This window comes from Narcine bancroftii, chromosome 1 (assembly GCF_036971445.1).
Source record: "Narcine bancroftii isolate sNarBan1 chromosome 1, sNarBan1.hap1, whole genome shotgun sequence".
NCBI classification, from domain to species: Eukaryota; Metazoa; Chordata; class Chondrichthyes; order Torpediniformes; family Narcinidae; genus Narcine; species Narcine bancroftii.
In genome coordinates this window covers 447908372-447932500 of record NC_091469.1, presented here as the reverse complement: position 1 = coordinate 447932500, position 24129 = coordinate 447908372, and the positions used below count along the sequence as shown (strand labels likewise).

The window sequence follows — 24129 nt, the reverse complement described above, 5'->3', positions numbered from 1 at the left end:
AAATGTATATTTTTAGAAACTAATAAGATTTTTTACAGGAGCATCAGTACACTTTAATATCCAGTTTCAAATATTTTAATATTTGGAATCATTGCCCTGATAATGTGTACACTAATCCTATGAAAGGGTAGGTGCTTCGGATTGAAATTTCCGAATTGGATTCTTTTCGAGTTGATTGTAAACAATCCATTCATAAGCAAGAAGCCACTTTCTTGTTTCATGAAAGAACAAAATCAATTTAAATCGTTGGAGAAATCTAACATTTTTGCATTTCTACAATTAAAACAATTATATAGCTCATTTTCTGTGGGGGGGGGGGTAGAATGTGCAACAGGTATGCCATTTTATCAAAAGCATTAAAAAAAAACAACAATTGCCTTTCCTTGTGATAGAAGTTAATCTTCAAATATTGTTTATGATATATATGCTGCTGTTGGATATTTCAGGGGTGGTTCCGAAATGGCACTTTTTATAATTTAAAAATGTGTGATCTATGTTCGCAGGAGGATTAAAGCAAATTAATCCTCTTTGTGCTGTAGGAAGTAAAGACATTATGTAAAGTGTTCAAGGTTTATTGGTATTTACATAATATCAAAATCAAATCATTTCATGAACCTGGCATGAAGTGTTAGGTGTTGAGTAAATTTCAAAACTGTAATCTCAAGCTTTTATAATAGTTTATCACAATATTTGTGGAATTGGTCTTTTTTTAATATGTGTACAGTTGGTATACAAATCTGTGTATTGCGCTGAATAATGTACATCAGGTCCTTGAATTGTGGTATTCAGACTGGTGAAAAGGCAGGAACATTTTTTATGATTTTGCTATTAAATGGTAAATGGCATTGAGAGAAAACTTACACAAAAAGCTATGTATTTTAAATTACAAGCATCAAAAATACTGTTGGTATTAAGAGCTCGTGTTCATTTCAGAAAGACAATTGAGAATCTGTGAAAAGTGGCAGAACTTCAACACCCATTTTGATGCATTATAATGATGGTGGAATCTCTTTACTGCCTGATGTAAACCATGAGAATCGGATATTTTAGTGCCTGTACAATCAAAGATAGTAGAAAGTACTTTTGTGTTCTAAATGCATAACATTCCTAATTTTAACTATGATTTCAATGCCATGTATAAAGATGAGCATACAGGTGGGATGGAGAAGTTCTGGTTAGATCCAAGCCCACAGAAGAGCATCAGGTTACAAAATATTGTTTCTGGAGTAGATGGTTCTTCAATTTAGGCAGTTGTTCAGAAGGATCTTGATTGAAGAGTGAGAAGTTTACATTTAATACCTGCAATGTAAATTTTGAAGCTTTAATTTCATTCAATTCATAGATCCACTAAACATTTAATTTGTGAGGAAACAGTGTGTTTTAAATGTTAAGACAAGCTGACAAAAGACATTATTTATTTAAGTATCAATGTATAAACACTCCCACTCTCCCTGTGTTCTTCCCCCACACAAACCTCAGCAATTTTCCACTTGTTTGATTTTAGGCAATTTATGGTTATACCATTCGTGTGCTTTTGTGCCAGATCATTGATAGGGCTGTTGCAAATTGACCAACATCAAAAGAAGTTGAACAATTTTCGTGTAATGTAATTGTAATTAGCATCATAGTTGTGTCAGCAGATTTTAATATGAAATTTATAACTTGAATTTCATGTACAATAAGGTGCTATGACTTGAGACATGCTGTAATAACATAATAACAAAAGACCCACAAACAGTAAAGATAATGTAATGATTAATTTGTTTTTGTCAAGTTTTAACTAGGATGCTATATGATTCTTTAGATTTTTCCTTGGCGCTTTATCAAAACACAATTTTTTTCTGAAGCCACAGTAAGCATACAATATTCTCCCAACGTTGCACAAACTGTCAACCTGCATTATGTACTCAAGTCCCATGTTCTCAAACTCTGACTGTGAGTTGCGTGCTACCAACTGAGCCAAGCTGTCCATGGCATTTGGTTTACAGATGGAGCTATTCTGTTTATTTTTTATCTGACAGTGCTAGGTATTACCGGAGCCTTTGACATGAAGCATTGGAAGACTCTGGCTGTGGAAAAGACAGTGTTTATAATTAAATGATCATGTTATGTTTATTCTTCTGGAATTCTATACAAACATAACTGACTAATACATTAGGTTGTTTTAAATGGGAAACTACCGGTAGCTATAATTTTACTCTGGAATTGTACATTTGCCTATTGTGGTAGAACTTGCTATGCAATGAATCCATTCAGATCACTTATCTTATTTTTTTTATGTTTTGTTTTTTGATTTGACTCTTTTTGTCTCAATATAGCCTTACGAACCAGCTGATGACTGGTCAGAGCACATCAGCTCATCAGGCAAAAAATACTACTACAACTGCAGGACAGAAGTCTCTCAGTGGGAGAAACCCAAAGAATGGATTGAAAGGTGCAAGTTTCATTTTTCAGAAAATTATATAGACAATGCAATTTTCTTTAATTGGTCACAGCATCAACAGTTTTTTTGTGTGCAGAGAACAGAGACAAAAAGAAGCAAGTAAAGTTGGGGTTGTTAACAGCTTCCCAAGAGATCGGGATTACCGAAGGGAAACCTTGCAAGCAACTACTGGCAGTGGGTTTACAAGTGGAAGTAAGTAATCGATCATTTAATAAATGATTTTGCAAAATTTCTTTATTCAGGATTTGTCTGTTGACTCTGCCTGAATTTTATTGTAATTTAATTGGTGAATAAAGTGAATGGATTATTGTGATTTGTAGGGAAAAACTGGATATTTTAAAAGGTGAAACACAGGGGTTGTAATTTTTTGGAGATATTGAAGAACATTAATATGCATGTACAGAAAACAATCAGGAAACAAATTGTTTGTAAGCCTTAAAGAATTGGGTTGAAAGCACAATCACAGTGCAGTTTTAGTCTTGTTTTCAATGGGGTGAAGCAGAGACCGCAGGGATGAAAGTTGTCTTTTAGGTGAGGTGAGGTAAAAATTAAGAGGTGATCTTGCCCTTGAAGGGCTGATGGTGGGAAGCTGCCTCTTGGCTAGAGTCTACTACTTGGGGTTTTAGTGGGAAAAGGGTTTGATGCTTGAGAACTGTGAGAAATTTAATTTCTCCATATTGTTGGTATTTTCTACTCTAGAAAACAATTGCTGGTTAGTGATCATGTATGTTTAAGTTAATGCTTTGAGATGATTTTTTGCTTGTAATAGGAATTGAGAAGCATTAGAATAGTAATGATCTCAGTTGTGATCTCATTGAAAATTGATACATGCCCTATTCCACGGCATCAGATGTGGACAAGCTGACTCATTGTTGGATTTCTAATGATCAAATGATAACCATTAGTAGTGTTTCAAAATGGTTTGAAAACCCTGCTGAGATCGACATGAATTAATTTATTTTCCAAATGTTATTTTCAGAAATGTTAATTTAACTTTGAACTGGAGCAAACTAGGAATCTACATGAGATTATGGAGGCGGCACGGTTAGTGCAACACTATTAAAGCACGAGCAATCCGGGTTTGAATCCGATGCTGTCTGTAAGGAATTTGTACATTCGCCCCGTGTCTGCGTGGGTTGCCTCCAGGTGCTCCGGTTTGTAGGTTAATTGGGGTATTTGGGCAGTACAGGCTCCTGATCCAGAAGTGCCTGTTACTGTGCTGTATGTCTAAATTAAATTAATTTTCTTACTTTTGGCTATTGATACCTCCCCCAAGCCATATATGGTTTGGGGGTGAAAGTAATCAAAAGTTGCCAACTTAACATGGGGCAGCACTTCAAGTCATCTCCCAGAATCTTCGTCCATGGAATGACTGAAAGATTTCTGCAGTGCCAACCATAATTTGGGGTTTTTCATAAATGTACAGGTCAGACTGGTAAGATTTCCTGATGCCCAGTTCATATTGGATATTGAACTTTGTTCAGAATTTGGTTTCTCTCTCATTGATTCACACCTCTGTGCAATGCAGGACATTTGCTGAACACTAAGTTCAATTCCGATGTTTTGGAAATTGCTGAGATTCACAATTGTTGTTTAGATCATCCTGATTTAAATGACGTTGCTTGGAGTTGAAATGTTTTCAAAATTTGCTGTTGTATACTACATAAATGGAACCAAATGGATAATGTTGCAGTTGTAACATTGATGTATTCCTGAGTGAATGTTTTGATTCGAAGAACTCTTTCTTGCATTTTAATACATTAATTATGAACAATTAAGGGGACTGTGAATAAATTAGCCAATGGTGCTCTAATAATCATTCTAATTTCAACATTTCCCCCTTTTTTTGTCACATTTCCTTTGTGAATCATGAAAGTGGAAGACAAGCATTCCAGCGGTGCCGGTAGTATGCTCTCCCAGAATATTTTGTCCCAGACAAACAGACACAATGACAGAGACTACAGACTGCCCAGAACAGAGACTCCTGGTGGAGCTGCCCCAGTGCAGCACCCCGTCAAACCAGTGGTTCTCCCAACAACCAACCCAAGCACTGTTCCTTCTAGTCCTTTTAGTCTACAACCTGAGCATCAGCCAAAGAAATCCTATGATGCTAATGGAGCAGCTACTGTACCGAAAGTGCCTACACCCACACCTTCAATCCCCAATCAGAAGACAGAGAAGAAAGGTATGTATGATGGGGTAATTTTAACTTGTATGTACGTTTTTGTCATTAGTGACACTAAAGCTCATTATTAAACGGTGCTGACGAACTAGAATTGAATAGTGCTAAAATAATCTCACTTCTAAAGCATCCAGTCTAATGAAATTGACCTCAGTGTTGGGCTTCAGTTCTTGCTACATTTAAAATGCTGACTTAAAACCTATTCATCTGTTTGCAAGATTGTTTTGAGAAACTTTGAATATAATAGAGCATCCGCATCTTAAGTTTTTTCAAATGCCAGACTGTACAGAAGTAAGTGATTGAACTGAAAGTAAAACTTGCTTGTTTTTTTTATTTCCTAAATTCCATGTTTGAATAATGCAATTGGTCCTTTCAATTGACACAATAGCTTATTTTTATTAGAATGCCTGCTGAGTTATTGAAAGGAATTCAGGCAGAGTTTGACATTTGGGATATTCACACTTGTATCCTATCCTACCTTGACATAGTTGCGAGTAAATTGAGAAGTTTGAGATTTTTTTTAAATTAGAGCTGCTATGATTTTTGTTTAAAGTGAAATTATTTTAATTTTTTTAAAAATGCTGGTATGTATTTTTTTTTGTACAATTGAGTTAGAAAATGAGTTTAATCAGGATGCAATTTGGTAATTGAATTCAGATTTCACAGCCTGTGGGGAAACCTTGTGGGACCTGAGATACAACATCAACCATTAACTTAGTAATAGCGAGTTTGAGAGGCGAAATGGCTGATTCTTGCCTTTTTTATTTCATGGATCCTTGTGTCAACTGTGAGGTCTTGTGCTTCAATATGAATGCCCCCCTGAAGGTTGAGGCAATAAATATGCATTTTTTCTTTCAATTGTTGATTTAAAAAAAAAAAAGACAACTAGCACATAATATTTGTGGCTGTCATTGTTTCCTCAATAATCTATTTCTTTGTTATTAAATAATGAAAATATCGAAGTGCTCTTTGGCTTGATGTTCCAAAAGAGTGTGCAATACATGTAAGGCAAAGTCACTATTATTGTTCAAGGATGTTGTAACTCTGGCAAAGAGAACTGAAGGAATGTTTGTTTTGATCTTGCCATATTTTGACAATATGGAGTGATTCTGTAATAACCAATTAAAAAGACAACTGGAATCTGATAAGATAGATTTTTGAATGCTTTCCTAGTTGATTAAGTAAATCTAAAAAGAAAGATTAGACCCACGAGAGCATTGTCGTCACTTTCAGTCTCAAATTCAAGTGCTCCCCAGGTTGAAAATACAGTTATCAATAAAAAGGGCATACTTTTTACATAACCTCAAGCATGCATTTTCTTTTTATATTTAGCTGTTCTTTTTTTAAAACAATTCCTTCACCACCCTATCGATTTCTGACACCACCTATTGGAAGTATTTTTACATTTTAAATTTAAACATTTTAAATGTTGAGTTTAGATATACAGCATGGTAACGGGCCATTTCAGCTCATGAGTCCATGCCACCCAATTTACACCTAATTAACCTACACCCCCCTGTATGTGTTGGACAATGGGGAAAAAACCAGATCCCCAGCGGAAAGCCCAAGCAGACTTGTGAGAACGTACAAACTCTTTACAGACAGTGCAGGATTCAAAACCTAGTCCCGATCACTGACATATATGCGCAGCGCTAACTGCTGCACATATACAGTGCCACCCCTGCGTACCTACACCCCTTGGTCTCTGTTCTACACGACTCTAAGGCTTGGCCATGTACTGTGCAAGTCATGCCCTATAATCTCCAAAAAATCAACACTGCATATTTGTCCAAGTGAAATTCCATCTGCTATCCTTGGCCCAAAGCTATGCTGATTATCTCTAATCAGTCCTTGTTTTTCCTGATGCATTTTCATCCCATTGCCTCAGTATCCCTTCCAATAAATTGCCCCTCATTGATGTTAGGCTCATTGGCCTTTGATTTCCAGGCTTTTACTTGCACCCTTTCATAAATGAAGGCACTTTCTCTGTGGCTAACCATCAAGCTTCCCACAATGTTCAAGAATTCACTTGATCAGGCCCTGGGGATTTGTCTACCTTAATGCATTTTGAGAACTCATCTTCTGAAATGTAGAGTCTTCAAGACATGAGCAGAGAAAGAACTGCTGGAGGAAATCAGTAGGCTAGGTAGCATCCATGATCAGTCAAAAAATGTTTGGAGTCAGTTCCTTTCTCAAAACTTAAGATTAAAAAAAAAGGGGTTAAAAAACCCGGGCAGAGGTCCAGAGGTGAAGAACAAGGTGTGAGAGGTTAAGAGACAGAAAAATGGAGCAATCATTAGGTGCAGGTGGGAAATTGATTGCAAAAATAGATTTAAAAGAATCATACATGGGTGAAGTTTTCCTAAAATCAGAAAAAAAAACATGTTCTTGCCTTTAGGCTTAAGAGTATCTAGGAGGAATATACAGTCATGTGTCGCATGACATCCGTGAAATAGGACGTTATGCGATATGGATGTTGTGCTAACACTATATACACTTAGTAAAGCTACATGTGATACTGTTTTGTACCTGTATTGACTAAATAGCCAAATACTGTACAAATGCTAATGTATGGCTGTATTTCAGCTAATGTATGGCAAGGTAATATATAGGTTAAGTAGGTTAATAATGTACAGTACTATATAATGTAATACATTGTAAATATACACTATATACATAGGTTAATATGTAATCTGTACTTTCCTCAATTGGAGTGTTGGGTGATTCTGGAGGCTGTAGCTGGTACAGTTCTATACTGTACAAGATACTGAACTTGCTCTAAATTAAAGTGAAGCCAACTTTAGAATCACAAACAGCATAGGTTTTTGGTGACGAAGTCACTCAATCTAATTCACCCACCCTCCTCTACATTGGTGAGTCAAAATGCAGATTGGGTGACTTTTTCCAAATTCTATCTGATTCCACTGTTTCCATCTCTTTGCCTATTCTGATATTCAATTTTTCTCCCTCTCCTGCTCCCTTTTCCTCATCCTCATTTTTCTTCTCTCCCGCTCCCACCCCCTCTTCCTTCTTTAATGATTTCTCCTTTTACATGTAACCATATAACAATTACAGCATGGAAACAGGCCAATTTGGCCCTTCTAGTACGCACTGATCCAAGTACCCTCCTCTTAACCCACTTACCAGCACTCTGCCCATATCCCTCCATCTCCCTCCCATCCATATACTTATCCAACACTTTCTTAAATGACAAAATTGACCCTGCCTCCACCACCATTCTCTGAGTAAAGAAGTTCCCCCTCATGTTACTCCTAAACATTTGCCCATCAACTCTCAACCCATGACCTCTTGTATCCATCTCTCCTACTCTCAATGGAAAAGCCTTTCCACATCAACTCTATCTATCCCTCTCATTATCTTAAACACCTCTATCAAATCCCCTCTCAGCCTTCTACGTTCCAAGGAATAAAGACCTAATTTGCTCAATCTCTCCTTGTAATCCAGATGCTGAAACCCAGGCAACATTTTTGTAAATCTTCTCTGCACTCTCTCTATCTTGTTAATATCCTTCCTATAAATCGGTGACCAGAACTGCACACAGTACTTTAAATTTGGCTTCACCAATGCCTTGGACAGTATCATCATTACTTCCCAACTCCTATATTCTATGCACTGATTTATATAGGCAAGCATACTAAAGGCCTTCTTCACCACCCTATCCACATGCGCTCCTACCTTCAGGAAACAATGCACCGTTATTCCTAGATCTTTCTGCTCCACTGCATTCTTCAATGCCCTCCCATTTACCACACATGTCTTGCTTTGATTATTCTTTCCAAAATTAAGCACCTCACACTTATCAGCATTAAACTCCATCTGCCATCTTTCTGCCCACTCCTCTAAGCAGTTTAAATCCCTCTGCAATCTTTGAAAACCCTCTTCATCATTCACAATTCCCCCTATTTTAGTATCATCTGCATATTTACTAATCCAATTTACCGCCCCATCCTCCAGATCATTAATATATATGACAAACATCAACGGTCCCAATACCAAACCCTGAGTTACACCGCTTGTCACTGGCCTCCATCCTGACAAACAATTATCTACTGGTCTCTGGCACCATCCTTTCAGCCACTGTTGAATCTATTTGAATATCTCCAAATTAATACCAAAGGACTTAGCCTTCCTAACTAACCTCCCATGTGGAACCTTATTGAAAGCCTTACTGAAGTCCATATAGACAACATCCACTGCTCTACCCTCATCAACATTCCTAGTCACCTCTTCAAAAAATTCAACAAGATTGGTCAAACACGACCTTCCACGCACAAATCCGTGTTGAGTGTCCCTGATCAGACCCTGTCCCTCCATATACTTATATATTACTATCTCTAAGAACGCTTTCCATCAATTTACCTACCACAGACATCAAATTTACAGGCCAATAATTGCTAGGCTTGCTCCTCGAACCCTTTTTAAACAAATGAACCAGATGCGCAACATGCCAATCCTCCGGCACTAATCTCTAATGACATTTGAAAAATCACTGCCAGAGCCTCCGCTATTTCCTCACTAACTTCTCTCAAGGACCTGGCGAAAATCCTGTGAGGACCTGTAGACTTATCCACCTTTATATGTTTCGAAAGCTCCAGTACTACCTCTTTCTTAATCACTATAGTCTCCATATATACCCCCTTTGCTTCCTTTACTCTGCACAGTTCAATATCGTTCTTAGTAAATACTGAGGAAAAGAAATTGTTCAAGACCTCCCCCATCTCTTTTGGCTCCACACACATTTATCCATTCTGATTCACTATTGGACCAATTTTACCTCTCACTTTCCTTTTGGTATTTACATGTTTGTAGAAACCCTTTGGATTTTTTTTTCACCCTGCTTGCTATAGCCACCTCATACCTTCTTTTAGCTTTTCTAATTTCTTTCTTAAGGTTCTTTTTACATTCAGTATAGTACCCAAACATCTCCTTTTTTCCCCTATTTCTTATCTTGTAATACTCCCTCTTTTTTCGAACCAAGTTTTCAATATCCCTTGAGAACCATGGCTCTCTCAAATTTTTGACCTTCCTTTCCACCTAACAGGTTTATAAAGATTTTGTACTCTTAAAACCTCTCCTTTAAAAGACCCTCCATTTCTCTATTACATCCTTCCCAGAAAACAAATTGTCCAAATCCACCCCTTGTAAATCCTTTCGCATCTCCTCAAACCTAGCTTTTCCCCACTCAAAAGCCTCAACTCTGGGCCCTGACCTATCCTTTTCCATAATTGCCTTGAAGCTAATGGCACTATGATCACTGGACCTGAAGTGCTCCCCCACACATACCTCTGTCACCTGACTCATCTCATTCCCCAACAGTAAATCCAACACAGCTCTCTCTCTCTAGTTGGCACCTCCACGTTTTGACGTAAAGCTATCCTGGACACATTTCACAAACTCCAACCCATCCTGCCCTTTCACGGAATGGATTTCCCAATTAATATTCGGAAAATTAAAATTCCCACAATCACGAACCTGTGCTTCTTAAAAATATCTACTATCTCCCTAGTAATTTGTTCCTCTAATTCACGTTCCCCATTCAGTGGTCTATAATACACCCCTATAATTGTAACCTTCCCTTTCCCATTCCTCAATTCCACCCAAATATCCTCCCTGGACGAGCCTTCTATTCTATCGCACCTAAGCGCCGCTGTAATATTTTCTCGAACAAGTAGTGCCACCCCACCCTCTCTTGCCCCCCCCCCCAGTTCGATCACACCTAAAGCAACTAAATCCAGGAATATTTAGCTGCCAGTCACATCCCTCCTGTAACCATGTTTCACTAATCGCTACTACGTCATACTTCCAAGTGTCAATCCATACCTTCAGCTCATCCACCTTCCTTACAATGGTTTTAGCATTAAAATATATGCATTTTAGAGATTTCCCACTGTTTACTTCCTGTAGGCCCCTATCTTTACCAACACCTCTCATGATCTTTTGCCTACAAGCTTTCTCTGATTGCACTCTAATCTTCTCCTTGCTGTTCTCCATCATTTGGTTCCCTCCCTCCAGCCATTCTAGTTTAAAGTCTCCTGAGTAACCCGAGCAAACTTCCCCGCCAGAATCCTGGTCCCTCTGTGGTTCAAATGCAACCCATCCTTTTTGTACAGGTCACACCTACCCCAAAAAAATGGTCCCAGTGATCCACAGACTTGAATCCCTGTCCTTTGCTCCATCCCTTCATCCTCCATCTCATTCTATTCTTTCTCTCACTGTCGCGTGGCACAGGCATGCCTTCAACTCTCACACCTGTCATATCACCTCTGGAACTCTCCTGCAGCTTCTTTCCCCCTTTCAATATGTATTTTTACTTCAGTCAGATTTTTGATACAGGGTTCTGACTTAAAAGTTTGGCTGATCATTTCTATCCATGGATCCTGTCTGCCCTACTGAGTTCCTCCAGCAATTCTTTGTCTGCTCAAGATTCCAGCATTTGAAACTTTTCTGTTTCTCTTCAGGACATCCCTGGGTTTCCTTGTATCTGTTTTTCTCTAGTAAATACATCTTCTGTGGCTCCATAGTTGGATAAGTTTGTTGATCTTTCAGTGGCCTTATTCTCTTTGTAGTTATTCTTCTGCGCTTCATATACTTGAATCTTGTTGGATTTCCCTGAACGTTTATCAGAGTAACAAATATGGGTCCTCTTTACTCTTACAATTTTAAGTACTCTATAATCCTTGGGATTCCGCTGATTCCAGTTGTCTAGGCTTGATAAATGCCTCCCTACTTTTCACTCTAGTCCTCAATATCCCTCGTCCACCAGGGTTTCCAGGCTTGTCCTTATCTCTAATGTGTTCTTCGAATTCTTGATCTCTAATTTTTAAAAACCTCACACTTGTCAGTTGTCTCCGAACCTCCAAAGGGCCTCTCACAATCAACTTCTGCAAGTTCCTGCATAATGCCTCTAAAATAGATCTTTGTCCAGTTTGGGACCTTTTCTTGTGAATCAGTCCTATCTTTCTCCAGAACTATTTTAAAACACAGTAATGGTCACTGCTCCCAAAGGGAGCAGAATCACATGATCTGTCTTGTTTCCCAAGAATAGGTTCATTGTTGTGCCTCTTCTAGTAGAGCAGTCGACATATTCTTTGAGAAAACTTTGTTGATGCATTTAATATTCTACCCTATCCAAGCTCTTTGCACTGTGAACATCCCTGTCAACATGAGGAAAGTTGAAAACACCTGTTATGACCCTATTATTCTGACAGGTGTTTGTTAACTTGCATATTTGTTTCTTTAAATCTAGTTGACTATTGGTGGTGGTGGTGGGGACAATAGTATAAACCAAAGTTGGTCCATTTGGCTCCTTGTGCCTGCTCTACCATTCAGTAAATGGTATGACTGCTGTTTGACTTCAACTCCACTTTCCAGCACTCTTTATCAATATCCTGAATACCAAAAGAAATGTATCCATCTCTGTCATAAATAACTCCATTACTTATCATTCACAATGCCCTTGGGTAGTGTTACGAGCCCAAAGGACCCCAAAACCCAGCAGCGATAGACATTCACCAAGACAAGTGGTTTTTAAAACAAAAGTTATTTTTAATCAACTGTAAACATGAAAATAGAATCAAACTTTAATTTAACTCTAACTTAACTAACCTAAATGAACCCCCTTCTAATTCTAAGCACACATGTATGTAATGTGTGTGTAAATTTAAGAAAAGTTCTTTGGTTCACAGTTCAGTCTCACTTTTCCTTCTTCCAAGTTTTCTGGATACAGGCAATTCTTATACTGTGCACAGAATTTAACATGTATAAAGTTCACCAGGCTTTGGTGCTTGAAAGGTAAATGTTTACCGCTCAGGAAGGTTCTTGTGGGTTTGCAGAGAGAGATTTGTTGTTTCAGAATTTCCACAACTGAGGTACCACCATTAGTCACCTCAGTGTCTCACTGATGAAACTTGCCCCATCAGGGTCTTCCAGTGGTAACTTCTTTCTTCAAGCTACCACAGAGTTGCATTCCTCTTATCTCAAGAGAAACACCAGACAGATAGCACTTCCAGCCATCTACTGCTTTGGAACTTTGTTTTCAACCAGCTCTTCTTGGCTTGCACTGTTCAGCTGCTTTAGTGTCTCATGCACACGAGCTGACTGAGAGAGTCTCTCTCTCTCTCTCTCTCTCTCTCTCTCTCTCTTTCTCCAACTGAAACTTTCAGCAAAAACATGTGACTCACTCACTTGCAAAACCCCCACCTTCTTCAGTAAACAACAGGAGTTCTATAGTTCTTTCTTTTGCTCAAGCTGTTAGATAAACTAAACCCAGGAGTGACCTTCCTGTAAGCACCCTGCAGAAAGGTACTTGTAGCTATCCTGGCTCCACTTCCATACAATGGTCATTCATTTTATGACATCAATTCAATTAACACCTACTTGTGAATGTACATAACATTCTCCAGAGATCTTCAATATTTCTTCATTCTTTCAATTAAGATCTTTTTTTAAAATGTGTGTGTATATATGTAACCTACTCTAAATCTTACCAAATTCCCTAAAATATTACCAAATTCTCCAAATATTTATAATCCATTACAGTAGTGAATGCTGAAGATTTGCTATCCTCTTGGAACAATTTATTTTTCATCTATCCTTAATGTCTGGCCCCAAGACTTAAAGAATTTCTGATTCTCGGCAACTCAGCCAGGAGAAACATCAACTTTATGTTTCTACCTTGTCAAATTCTTTTGTTTTTTGAAAATTTTATTTTTCATTTGCATCATCAACAATACAATATAATAAAATGATACAAAATGATATATATTTCTTTATATCCCCCCTTCCCCAATGAAAAAGGGAAAACATCTGAATTTATTTATCATTTCTAAAATATTATTCTATCCTGTACATATTAATTGGGAGGAATGGATGTTATGGACGATGTGGATGGCCTCTTACTGATGAAATCTATATTTGGTTTCTAAATTATATAACATTTCTCAGGTTGATTTCTTAAATTATATGTAATCTTTTCCATTGGTATACAATTTTGAATTTCTGTATGCCACCTATCCAACCATATAAATTATCTGACTTTCATGTTACTGCCATATATTTCCATGCCACACTATTGCTACACTCAAAAATTTTAATTGATATTTGTCTAACTTCAATTTATATCCTATATAAATCATCAAGCAAAAATATTCTGGGATCTTTTGGTGTCTGTATTTTCATAATCTGTCCCAATAATTTGTCACAAAACCAAACTGCATGTAGTAAAGTTCCTGTTTGTTTGTTATATCTGAAACATTGGTCAGAACAATTTGAATTAAGGCCATGTAATTTGTATGGAGTGTAGCATAATTGGTGTAAAAAAAAAATAATAATAATAAAAATTTGTTGTACCATTTGATATCTAACATTAATTGTATTAGCTACACTCTCCTGGCTCAATCTTGACCAGGCCTCATCATCAATTTGTATATTTAAATCTTTTCCATTTTTTTTTTGATTTTTAAATAGATCCTTTTTTTGCATTGTCTTGAAATTGTCTATACATATTAGAAATAAATTTCTCAATATAGGTAAGCAATCCTTTATCTGGAGGGTGGGAGACTGGCAGTGTGAGTCAGGCGGGTGAGAGACTGACAGCGCGAGTCGGGTGGGTGAGGGGGGAGACTGGCTGCGCGAGACGGGTGGGCGGAGGGGGTGGAGACGGCAACGCGACTGGAAGGGGGTGGGGGTAGATACGGCAGCATAATTTGCGTTGGCTTAAATCTGGCTTTCTGAAATCAGGAAAAATCCGAAATTCGGAACACACTTTCCCCCAAGGGTTATGGATAAAGGACTGTGTACCTGTATTAAATACTCAAATAGGCTCAGTTTTGGAAGTCTAAAATTCACACCTAATTTCTTTTTTAAATATGATTTAAGCTGATAGTCTGAAAAAAATAGTTTTATTTGGTTTGTTGTATTTCTCTTTCATTTGTTCAGAAGTCAAGAAAAAAGAACCTAAGAAACAATCTTTTATTCACTTTATCCCAATATTGTGTATTATTTAATGTAAAAGGAGTAAGTGGATTCCGCTTTATCATCTTAGCTGTTTGGTAATTCTTAATTCCTCTTTGTATGTCAATTCCATTTCATATCTTGAATAAATGTTTTAAAATTGGTACTCTTTTCAAAGGTTCCTTGTTCCATTTATACAAAAATTGTTCTGGATTAGTTTCTCCTATATTATTCATTTCAATATGTACCCACGCTGTCTTCTCCCCAATTTGATAACCGGAGGATAGAAATCTTAATTGAGCTGCTTTATAATTTTTTTAATTCTGCAACCATTATCCTCCCTGATCAAATTTCGGTTAATTTTTCCAAAGCTATCTTTGACATTTTATCATGCCAAATAAATTTTCTTACACTTGTATTTAATTCTTGAAAAAACTTTGTTGGTATAGGAATGGGTAACGATTGAAATAAATATTGCAACCTCGGAAATATATTAAGAAAGCAAAAAATGTTATAAATATATATAAAATGGAAGAGGGTGGCCAGAGTTAACATGGGACCCTTGGAGGATGAGAAAGGAAAACTGATAGCAAAAAATGAGGAAATGGCTGAGGCTTAAAGAACCAAAGAACTTTTCTTAAATTTATACATACATTACATACATGTGCGCTTAGAATTAGAAGGGGGTTCATTTAGGTTAGTTAAGTTAGAGTTAAGTTAAAGTTTGATTCTATTTTCATGTTTAAAGTTGATTAAACAAATATTTTGTGTCAGTCTTCACGGTGGAAGACACATCCAGTATGCCCAAGTGCAAAGTTAAGGATGCGAATGTTGCGGAGAGCCTTGATAAAATAGTTGTTACAAAGGAAGTAGTGATGGAGAAACTAATGGGACTAAAGCCATACAAATCACCTGGTCCTGATGATATGCATCCAAGGGTTCTGAAGGAAATGGTAGAAGTTACAGTTGATGCATTGGTGGTCATATACCAACATTTCTTGGATTCTGGGCAGGTCCCGGCAGATTGGAAGACAGCAAATGTCACACCACTTTTTAAGAAGGGATGCAGGCAGAAGACTGGAAATTATCAGCCAATTAGCTTGACATCTGTTGTTGGAAAAATGCTTGAAGCCATCATTAAAGATGAAATAGTGAAACTTTTGGAACGTAAGGGTTCAATCAGGCAGACACAGCATGGTTTTAGAAAGGGAAGATCTTGTTTGACAAACTTGTTTGGATTCTTTGAGGATATAATGGATGCGGTGGATAAAGGGGAACAGGTTGATGTTGTATATTTGAATTTCCAGAAAGCGTTTGATAAGGTGCCGCACAAGAGACTTATCAGTAAATTACAGGAAAGTGGAGTCCGGGGAAGTATATTGGCCTGGATTGAAAATTGGTTGTCTGTCAGGAGTCAGAGAGTCGGGATAAATGGGAGTATTTCAGGTTGGGAGAGAGTGGTAAGTGGGGTGCCGCAGGGGTCAGTGTTAGGCCCACAACTGTTCATCATTTACATTGATGACTTGGAGGAGGGGACAAAATGTGGTGTAGCCAAGTTTGCGGATGACACCAAATTGAGTGGAAGAGCAAATTGTAATGAGGATGTGGAGAGTCTGCAGGGGGATATAGTTAAGCTGGATGAGTGGGCAAAAGTCTGGCAGATGGAGTACAATGTTAGTAAGTGCGAGGTTATCCACTTTGGCAAGAAAAATAAAAGAGCTGAATATTATTTAAAGTGTGAAAAACCACAGCATGCTGTTGTGCAGAGGGAGTTGGGAGTGCTTGTGCATGAATTGCAAAAAGTTAGGTTGGAGGTGCAGCAGGTTATTAAGAAGGCAAATGGAATGTTGGCCTTCATCGCTAGAGGAATTGAATTCAGGAGTAGGGAGGTAATGTTGCAACTGTATAAGGTACTGGTGAGACTACACCTGGAGTACTGTGTCCAGTTCTGGTCTCCATATTTGAGGAAGGATATTCTGGCTTTGGAGAAGGTCCAGAGGAGGTTTACTAGGTTGATCCCTGGGATGAAGGGGTTGACTTATGATGAAAGATTAAATTGTCTAGGATTGAATAGGTTTATCTCACTGAGGTATGGAAAAAAATGGTTGGATAAGATTGACAAAAAAGAGGAGACAGCTTGTTAAGAGGAGGAAGGAAACATACAGAAGGTTCAGGAAGGGATCATGAAAATTGTATGCTAGCCAGGAAGGAATACAAGAAAGGACTTGGAAGAGCTAGAAGGGGGCACAATAAAGCCTTGGCAAATTGGATTATGGAAAAATGAGGCCTTCTATGCATATGTATAGAACAGAAGGATGGCAAGAGTAGGGCTGCTTAAGGGTAAAGGGAGCAACAAGGAAGCAGAAGAGGAAAGGGAGGTCTGAAATGAAATGAATACTAGAGTGTTCACCTGATAGAGGGATCTTAGTCACTATGAGGTCACTAGAACAAGCTTGTGTGCTAGAGCACATTGTGGTTAAGAAGGGGGAAGTGCCAAATATTCTTTAAGATATAAGGATTGACAAGACCCTGGGACCAGATATGATTTACCCTAGGTTACTATAGGAAGTGAGGGAAGAGATTGCAGGGTCTTTGCCAATGATCCTTGTGTCCTCGCTATCCACAGGAATGGTCTCAGAGGATTTAAGAATGGAAAATATCTCCCCCTTGTTTAAAAAATGTTATGGAGAGAATCTGGGAATTGTAGACCAGTGAGTCTTGTGTCAGTGGTGGACAAACTATTGGAGATGAATCTTGGGGATGGGATTTACGAGCATTTAGAGAAATATAGTCTCAGGGATAGTCAGGGCAGCTTTGTGTAGGTGGTTCAAAGAGCTTCTTGAAGAAGTAACAAAAGTAATTGATGAAGGTAGTGTGGTAAATGTGGTGTATATGGATTTTAGCAAGGCATTTGACAAAGACCTCCATGTGGCATGTGATCCCTGAAAACTTGGATGTGTGGATTCAGAATTGGTTTTCCTGGAGAAAGCAAGATAGTGGATGAAATGTATTCTGCCTTGAGGTGTGACAAGTGGACAAGTTCTGGGAACCCTGCTCTTTAGGCTTTTTAAATTACAACAGGATATAGACAGGATGCAGAGTTGGGTGTTAAAGAGACAAATGGAATTCAAACTGGATAAGTGTGAAGTGATGCATTTTGGAAGGTCAAACTTGAAGGCAGAATTCTTTGCAATTTGAAAGAGCAGAGGAAACTTGGAGTTCAAATCACTAGCTCTCTCAGGGTTGCAGTGCAGGTTGATAGGGTAGTTAAGAAGGCTGGTGGTGTTCTGGCCTTCAAAGGATTGAGTTCAAGAGTGTTGAGGTGGTCGTGAGCTCTATAAAACTGGTTAGACCACACTTGGAATATTGTAAAAACACGATGCTAGAGAAAGATAAAGATACATAACCAATGTTTCAGGCTTGAATCCTTCATGAAGATGTCGGCAGGCACCCAAACAAAATGGTAGAGGGAGGAATAAATTTCCACAGGCAGGATGAGGGAGGGAACACCAGCAAATGGGGAGTTGGTGAATGGAAAGCAAAAGGGGTGGAGAGCTGGAGGAAAGAAGACAAGGATAGGGAAGAGAGGGAGAACAAGGAGTGAGATAGCAGAAACCGGAGAAATTGATGTTTATGCCATCTGGTTGGAGAGTGCCCAGATGTAATATTAGGTCCTTCAATGTGCACGTGGCCTTGATTTGGCAGTGCAAGAGGCCATGGACACACATCTCAGCGTAGGAGTGGAGTGCAGAATTGAAATGATTGGCCACTGGGAGATCACTATCATTGATGAGGGCGAAGGTGCTTGGCGAAGTGATCTCTCAGTGTGCATCCAATCACTCTGATGTAGTGAAGGCCACAATGGGAGCACTGGATACAGTAGATAACTTCCACAGATTCACAGTGAAGAGTTGTTTCACTTGGAAGGACAGTTTGGGGACCCAAATGATGGTGAGGGTGGAGGTGCAGGTGCATGTGTGGCATTTCCTGTGGCTGCAGGGGAGGACGCCAAGGGGGAAGTGATGAGTGGTTGAGGTTGAGTGATCCCTGTCAAAGGTGGTGAGGAGAGGCGAAGATATTCTGGTAGTGGGATCATGTTGTAGGAGATGTAAATTGTGGAGTCGTGTTGGATGTGGATTCTGGTGGGGTGGTCGTTGAGTACATTGGGAAATCCTGTTTTTGTTTTGTGAGAGGGCCAGGGCATATGAGCAAGAAATGGAGGAGATGCAGGTAAGGGCTGAGTTGATAATAGAGGGAAAGCCATTGCTTTGCAACAAGGAGGACATGTTGGATGATCAGGACTGGAAGACGTCATCTTGGGAGCAGGTACAATAGTGATAGAGGAATTGAAAGAAAAGAATATAATCCTTGCACATTTTACAGATAGCCTTAGTATAATCATATAACTATATCACAATTAAAGCACAGAAACAGGCCATTTTGGCCCATCTTGTCCATACTGAACATCTTCTACCACCTAGTCTCATTGACCCGCATTTGGCCCATAACCCTCCACACCACTCTTGTCCATGTACCCATCCAACTTTTCCTTAAGTATTAAAATCGAACCTGCATTTACTACTTCGACTGGAAGTTCATTCCACACACCCACCACCCTCTGAGAAAGAAATTTCCCCTCATGCTTTCCCCTCATATTTCCCCCAAACTTTTTCCCCCTTCAATCTCAATCCATGCCCTTTTGTTTGATTCATCCCCCACTCTCAATGGAAAAAATTTGTTCATATTGATTCTATCTGTCCCCCTCATAATTTTAAATACTTCTATCAAATCACCCCTCATCTTATTTCCTCCAGGGAATAAAGTCCCATCCTGCTCAACCTTTCCCTGTAACGTAAACTCTGAAACCCAGGCAACATTCTTGTAAATCCTACTTTGAATATTGCCTCAGAACAGGAAGAATGTGGAAGTAATAAAGAGGGTGCAGAGGAGATTTATCAGGATGTTACCTGGATTGGAGTCTGTTTTATGATTAGGGTGGTCACTTCAAACTTACCAAAATGGAGGACATGTAGGGTCAGCATCAGAAACTCTCAGGTGCTGCTGTCAAACTTCCCCCCCCCTTTTGGCACATGCTCCAGTCAGCACTCTGTGCACTGCTGTCACACTTTCCCCTTATCGTGCATGTGTGTGAGAAGAAACATGGGTGCACATGGTGCATTTAATGGGAAAGTGCCTTTTCTGCCACTTAATTTGTCCTCCATTTGGGGGTGTAGGGCCTACACCCCCAAATGGAGGACAAATAAACATTTGGCTTGAGGTGGTGACTGATGGAGGACAGAGGGCTCAAAAGCCGGATTGTCTGGCCACTCCTATTTGTGATGCAAGGTTAACAGAGCTAGGCCTTTTCTCTTTGAATCGAAGAAGGAGAGGTGACTTTATAGGTCAGCAACACCTTTTTCTTGGGGTGAGAATAGCAAATATCAGAGGATATCTCTACAAAGTAAGTGTAAGGGAGACATACAGTGGTAAGTTTATTCACACAGAGTAGTGGATACTTTGAATGCTTAAGAAGACTCTTAGTCATGCATATTGGTACAATAAAAGTAGGTTACGGGTGTGAGTTAGGGAATGTTTAGTTTATTGAGAAGGTTTCTGTTGGTCAATATAATATTGTGGGCCAAATGTTCTGTGTGGTTAAAGGATACAACAGGATATAGATCAGTAGGAGATTTGGGCAAAGAAATGGCTGATGGAGTTCAATCTGGCCATGTATGGGGTACAAAATCAAAACTAAGTTTGGTCATCTGTAATGCTGAGCAGGCCTGAAGGATTTGATTCCAATGAGGCAAAAATACAGTGAAGACTGATTTTGAAGGACATTAATGTTTGAGGAATACTGGACTGAAAGTGAAAGAATGAGATGGAAAAGCGATTTGCATGGGGTACAAGAATTATTCGTTTGTGTGAATGGGAATCTTTTGGGAGAAATGCTAATATTTGCTAAATTCCTTTCAGTGAGTGGATAATTTCATGCAGAAATTGATGTGTTTGGATAATTTCTGCTCAAATTGAAGAGGAATGAAGACACAATCAAAGGTGATAGTTACGTTTCCAAGCATTTGAGTTTCCCACTTTCAATTGTCATTCAGCGATAAATTAGTAGAGCATATCATTTTGCAACCATATGGTATAGTTTTTTTTTCTCTTGGGAAAATCTAATTTACAATCTGAAATATTTCTAAAGGTTTTGCGCTTATGCATGAATATTAAACTTTGTTAGACATTCTCACCATTGACATTCCAAGTGTCTTGTGACATTGAATTCCAAAGAGCTTAGTACTTGAGCACCAAATTCTGGTCTGTTAGGAAAGATGTTCTTGTCATGGAAGCAATGCAACAAAGGTTTACCAGACACTCAGAGAAGGTTGGACTGATGCATGAGGGGGGAAAAAATTGTTAATTTGACTTACTGGAATACAGAAGAAACAGATTGGATATATTAAAAAAAAAATCCAATAGGGTGATGTAAAGAGGCTGTTCTTGATTTCTATAGTTCAGAGATAGGGGTCACACCATGACTACATGAGATGGAATTCAGGAAATGAATTTTTATGTGATGAAATTGTGGAATTCCCTACCACTGAAAACAATGGAGGTCAAGTTATTAAATATACCTCAAAATTAAAAGATATGGGAAGAAGGTATTTGAAGCGGATTGTCTGTTATGATCATTTTGAATGGTGGAGCAGTCCTAAAGGGATGATTAGTTGACTCCTGCTCTTATTTTGTATATTTTTAATGAATTGAATTCAAGAAAAAATTATTGTAATTTCTTGCATGTGCTTTCCAAAGAATATTTTCAGATATGTTGGTCTTCTAGATTTTAAGTTTTATGCGTCATGGTGCAGGTTGTCAAACTCTTTGTACCTGATCTTCCTTTGTATTCAAAGTTCATTCAGACATTTTTGAGTCAAGGGGAACTGGAAGAATAGATGTGCAGGGAGATAGCTTTGAAAATGCTCTGGCAGTGTTGGTGGGAGATTGTAACTTCCCTAATATTTACTGGGTCTCTCACAAGGTCTTGGAGTTGAATTGTTAAGTGTGTCCAAGAAAAAAAAAGCCATTGATATTGATGGGCAACACTGACACTGAACCTCCTCTTTGAGAATAAGATAGAGCAAGTGACTGAACTGTCATTGAGGGAGCACTTTGGGAATCGATGATCATAATTGTCTATTTTAAAATAGTTATGGAAAATATAGGACTGGTCTGAAATTCAGGTAGGAAGGATCTTGCAGAGGCTTATTGAGAGATGCTGTTTGCAGATCAGGGAATAGCAAATGAATGGGAACTTTTAAAAGTGAGAAAGTATTATGAACAACCAGGTGGTAGGTTTAGGGAACTGTGAATGGCAAGGTACGTGGGGGCTCGTCAGGACAAAGAAGGAGGCACATGTCAGATTTAAGTTCAAAGTTCAGATTTATTGTCAAGTTACGTACATGACATCACTTACAACCCAGAGATTTTTATTTCCTTAAAGCCGGGCAGAATTTTTACTTTTCAGTGCAAAAAAACTGTACTCAAGATAAGATGTGTTTACAAAGATAACTGTAAACAAACAAAGAAATGTATACAAACTGAGCCATATAGAAAATAAATATTCAGTAATAAATAATACAAAGTAAGAGTCCTGAAATGAGTCTTTGATTGAGTTTGTTCCGGAATCTGATGTTGTAGGGTAGCAACTGTTCCTGAACCTGGTGGTAAGAATCTTGTAGAACTGAAACCTCTTTCTTTTTTTAATTTTTTTTATTTTTCACACTATGAACCATACTGACCAAAACATACACAAACATTTCCCTAACCCTAATGTCATTTTCTCCCCTTTTCCCCCCCATAACCTCTTTTTTGATGCTAGCAGTTATGTGTGGGATGTGTCCACTAACATTTGCAGAGTTTTCTGCTTAGAGGTATTGGTGCCCCCATACCAGGCTGTGATGTAGCCAGTCAGCACACAATGCAAGACACACCTCTAGAAGTTTGCCAAGGTTTTCCATGTCATGCCAAACCTCTCCACACTCTTGAGGAAGTGTTTTCTTCAAGATGACATTATTGTGTTGGTCCCAGGAAAGGTTCTCCAAGATAGTGAATCCCAGGAATTTAAATTTGCTCACCCTCTCCACCTCTGATCCCACTGGCTGTTGATATACCATTCAGTCAAATTTTGAATCTCTATCCTGTATGCTGACTCATCCCCTTCCTTTATACAACCCATTACCGTGGTATTGTTGGCCAACTTGTAACTGGTATTATTGTCGTACTGGGCTACAGTCATGGGTGTAAAGTTAATAGAGCAGGGGTTAAGAACACAGCCCTCTGGTGCTCCGGTACTGATAGAGATGGTAGATGAGAAGTTCTTACCAGCCTTCTCTGATTGTGGACTGAAGGTGAGGAAATCCAGGATCTCATTACACAATGGGGTATTGGGGCCCAGGTCTTGGAGTTTGAGGTGATGATGGTATTGAATGCTGAACGGTAGTCAATACAGTTATGCTATTGCAGGGCCAGCGACCCAGGTTCGAATCTGAGCTGTCTGTAATGAGTTTGTCTTTTCTCCCCATGTCTGCGTGGGTTTCCTCTGGTATTTCGGTTTCCTTCCAATTTCAAAAAAATGTGTGGGGGTTGTAAGTTAATTGGGGTACTCTGGTGGCACAGGCTCTTGTGCTGCATGTCTGAATTTAAATTTATAAAGAGCATCTTGTGACGTAAGTGTTGTTACTGTACAAGTGTTCTAATGCTTTGTGTAGAACCAGTGAGATGGCATCTGCTGTAGACCTTGCTACAACTGGAAAATTGGAATGGATCCAATGTAGTCCTTAATATGGTGGAGGAAGAGTAGAGGAATCTTCCCTGTGGAGAAAGTGGGATGACTTAAAACAGAATTTGTTGAGGGTGAGAATGAGTCTGCCATGCAGAGGAGAGTGGTGGTGGAGGGGCACTGATTGAGTCTGTGTTAAAGTAACAAAGGGCTTTGAGGTCTTCGGTCATAGGTGATGGAAGTGTGTTAGAGATTGGAGTTCATGGTGAAGATGAGGCAGTCATTTTGGGGAACTGAAAGTTGTTGAAGTAATGGAGGGCATGTGAAGCATCATGGATGTAGTGGGGAAGGACTGGACCAGCAGGGACAAATCAGAATCGAGGAAAACGGACATCAATTCAGTGGGACACGCTGAAACAATGGATCTTCCAGGACACTGACTTCTATTGCTTCCTGAGCCTACTTCTCTGAATTCTAATGCAACATCCCCTCGTATCAGTCTTACCTACCAGTGGAAACCACTTTCTTGCTTCTATCATATCTATTCTTTTCATAATTTTGTATGTTCCTCCAAAATTCTTATTCTTCTAAACACCCAGTGAGTATGGTTCCAGGCAACTTTGTCTCTCCTTGGGCTGATACCTTCATCTCCCAAATCAATGTGGGAAACCTCCTTTGCACCATCTCCAAGTCTAGTATATCCTTTCTCAGGTAAGGAAACCAAAACTTCACATTGTATCCCAGATGTAGCCT

The 24129-nt window shown here is 38.8% G+C and overlaps 1 protein-coding gene across 3 annotated transcripts in view; it reads left to right on the top strand.

The window, feature by feature from the left end:
- waca (WW domain containing adaptor with coiled-coil a) overlaps positions 1 to 24129 on the top strand; it is a 133136-nt gene that overhangs the window by 5298 nt on the left and 103709 nt on the right. For 2 of the 3 annotated variants that reach the window (XM_069914515.1, XM_069914518.1), the window contains exons 5-7: positions 2319 to 2434; positions 2520 to 2635; positions 4320 to 4628. In XM_069914515.1, the coding sequence (XP_069770616.1) occupies positions 2319 to 2434; positions 2520 to 2635; positions 4320 to 4628 (541 nt within the window). The remainder of the gene's footprint in view (positions 1 to 2318; positions 2435 to 2519; positions 2636 to 4319; positions 4629 to 24129) is intronic. The other variant, XM_069914517.1, reaches the window with a different exon arrangement.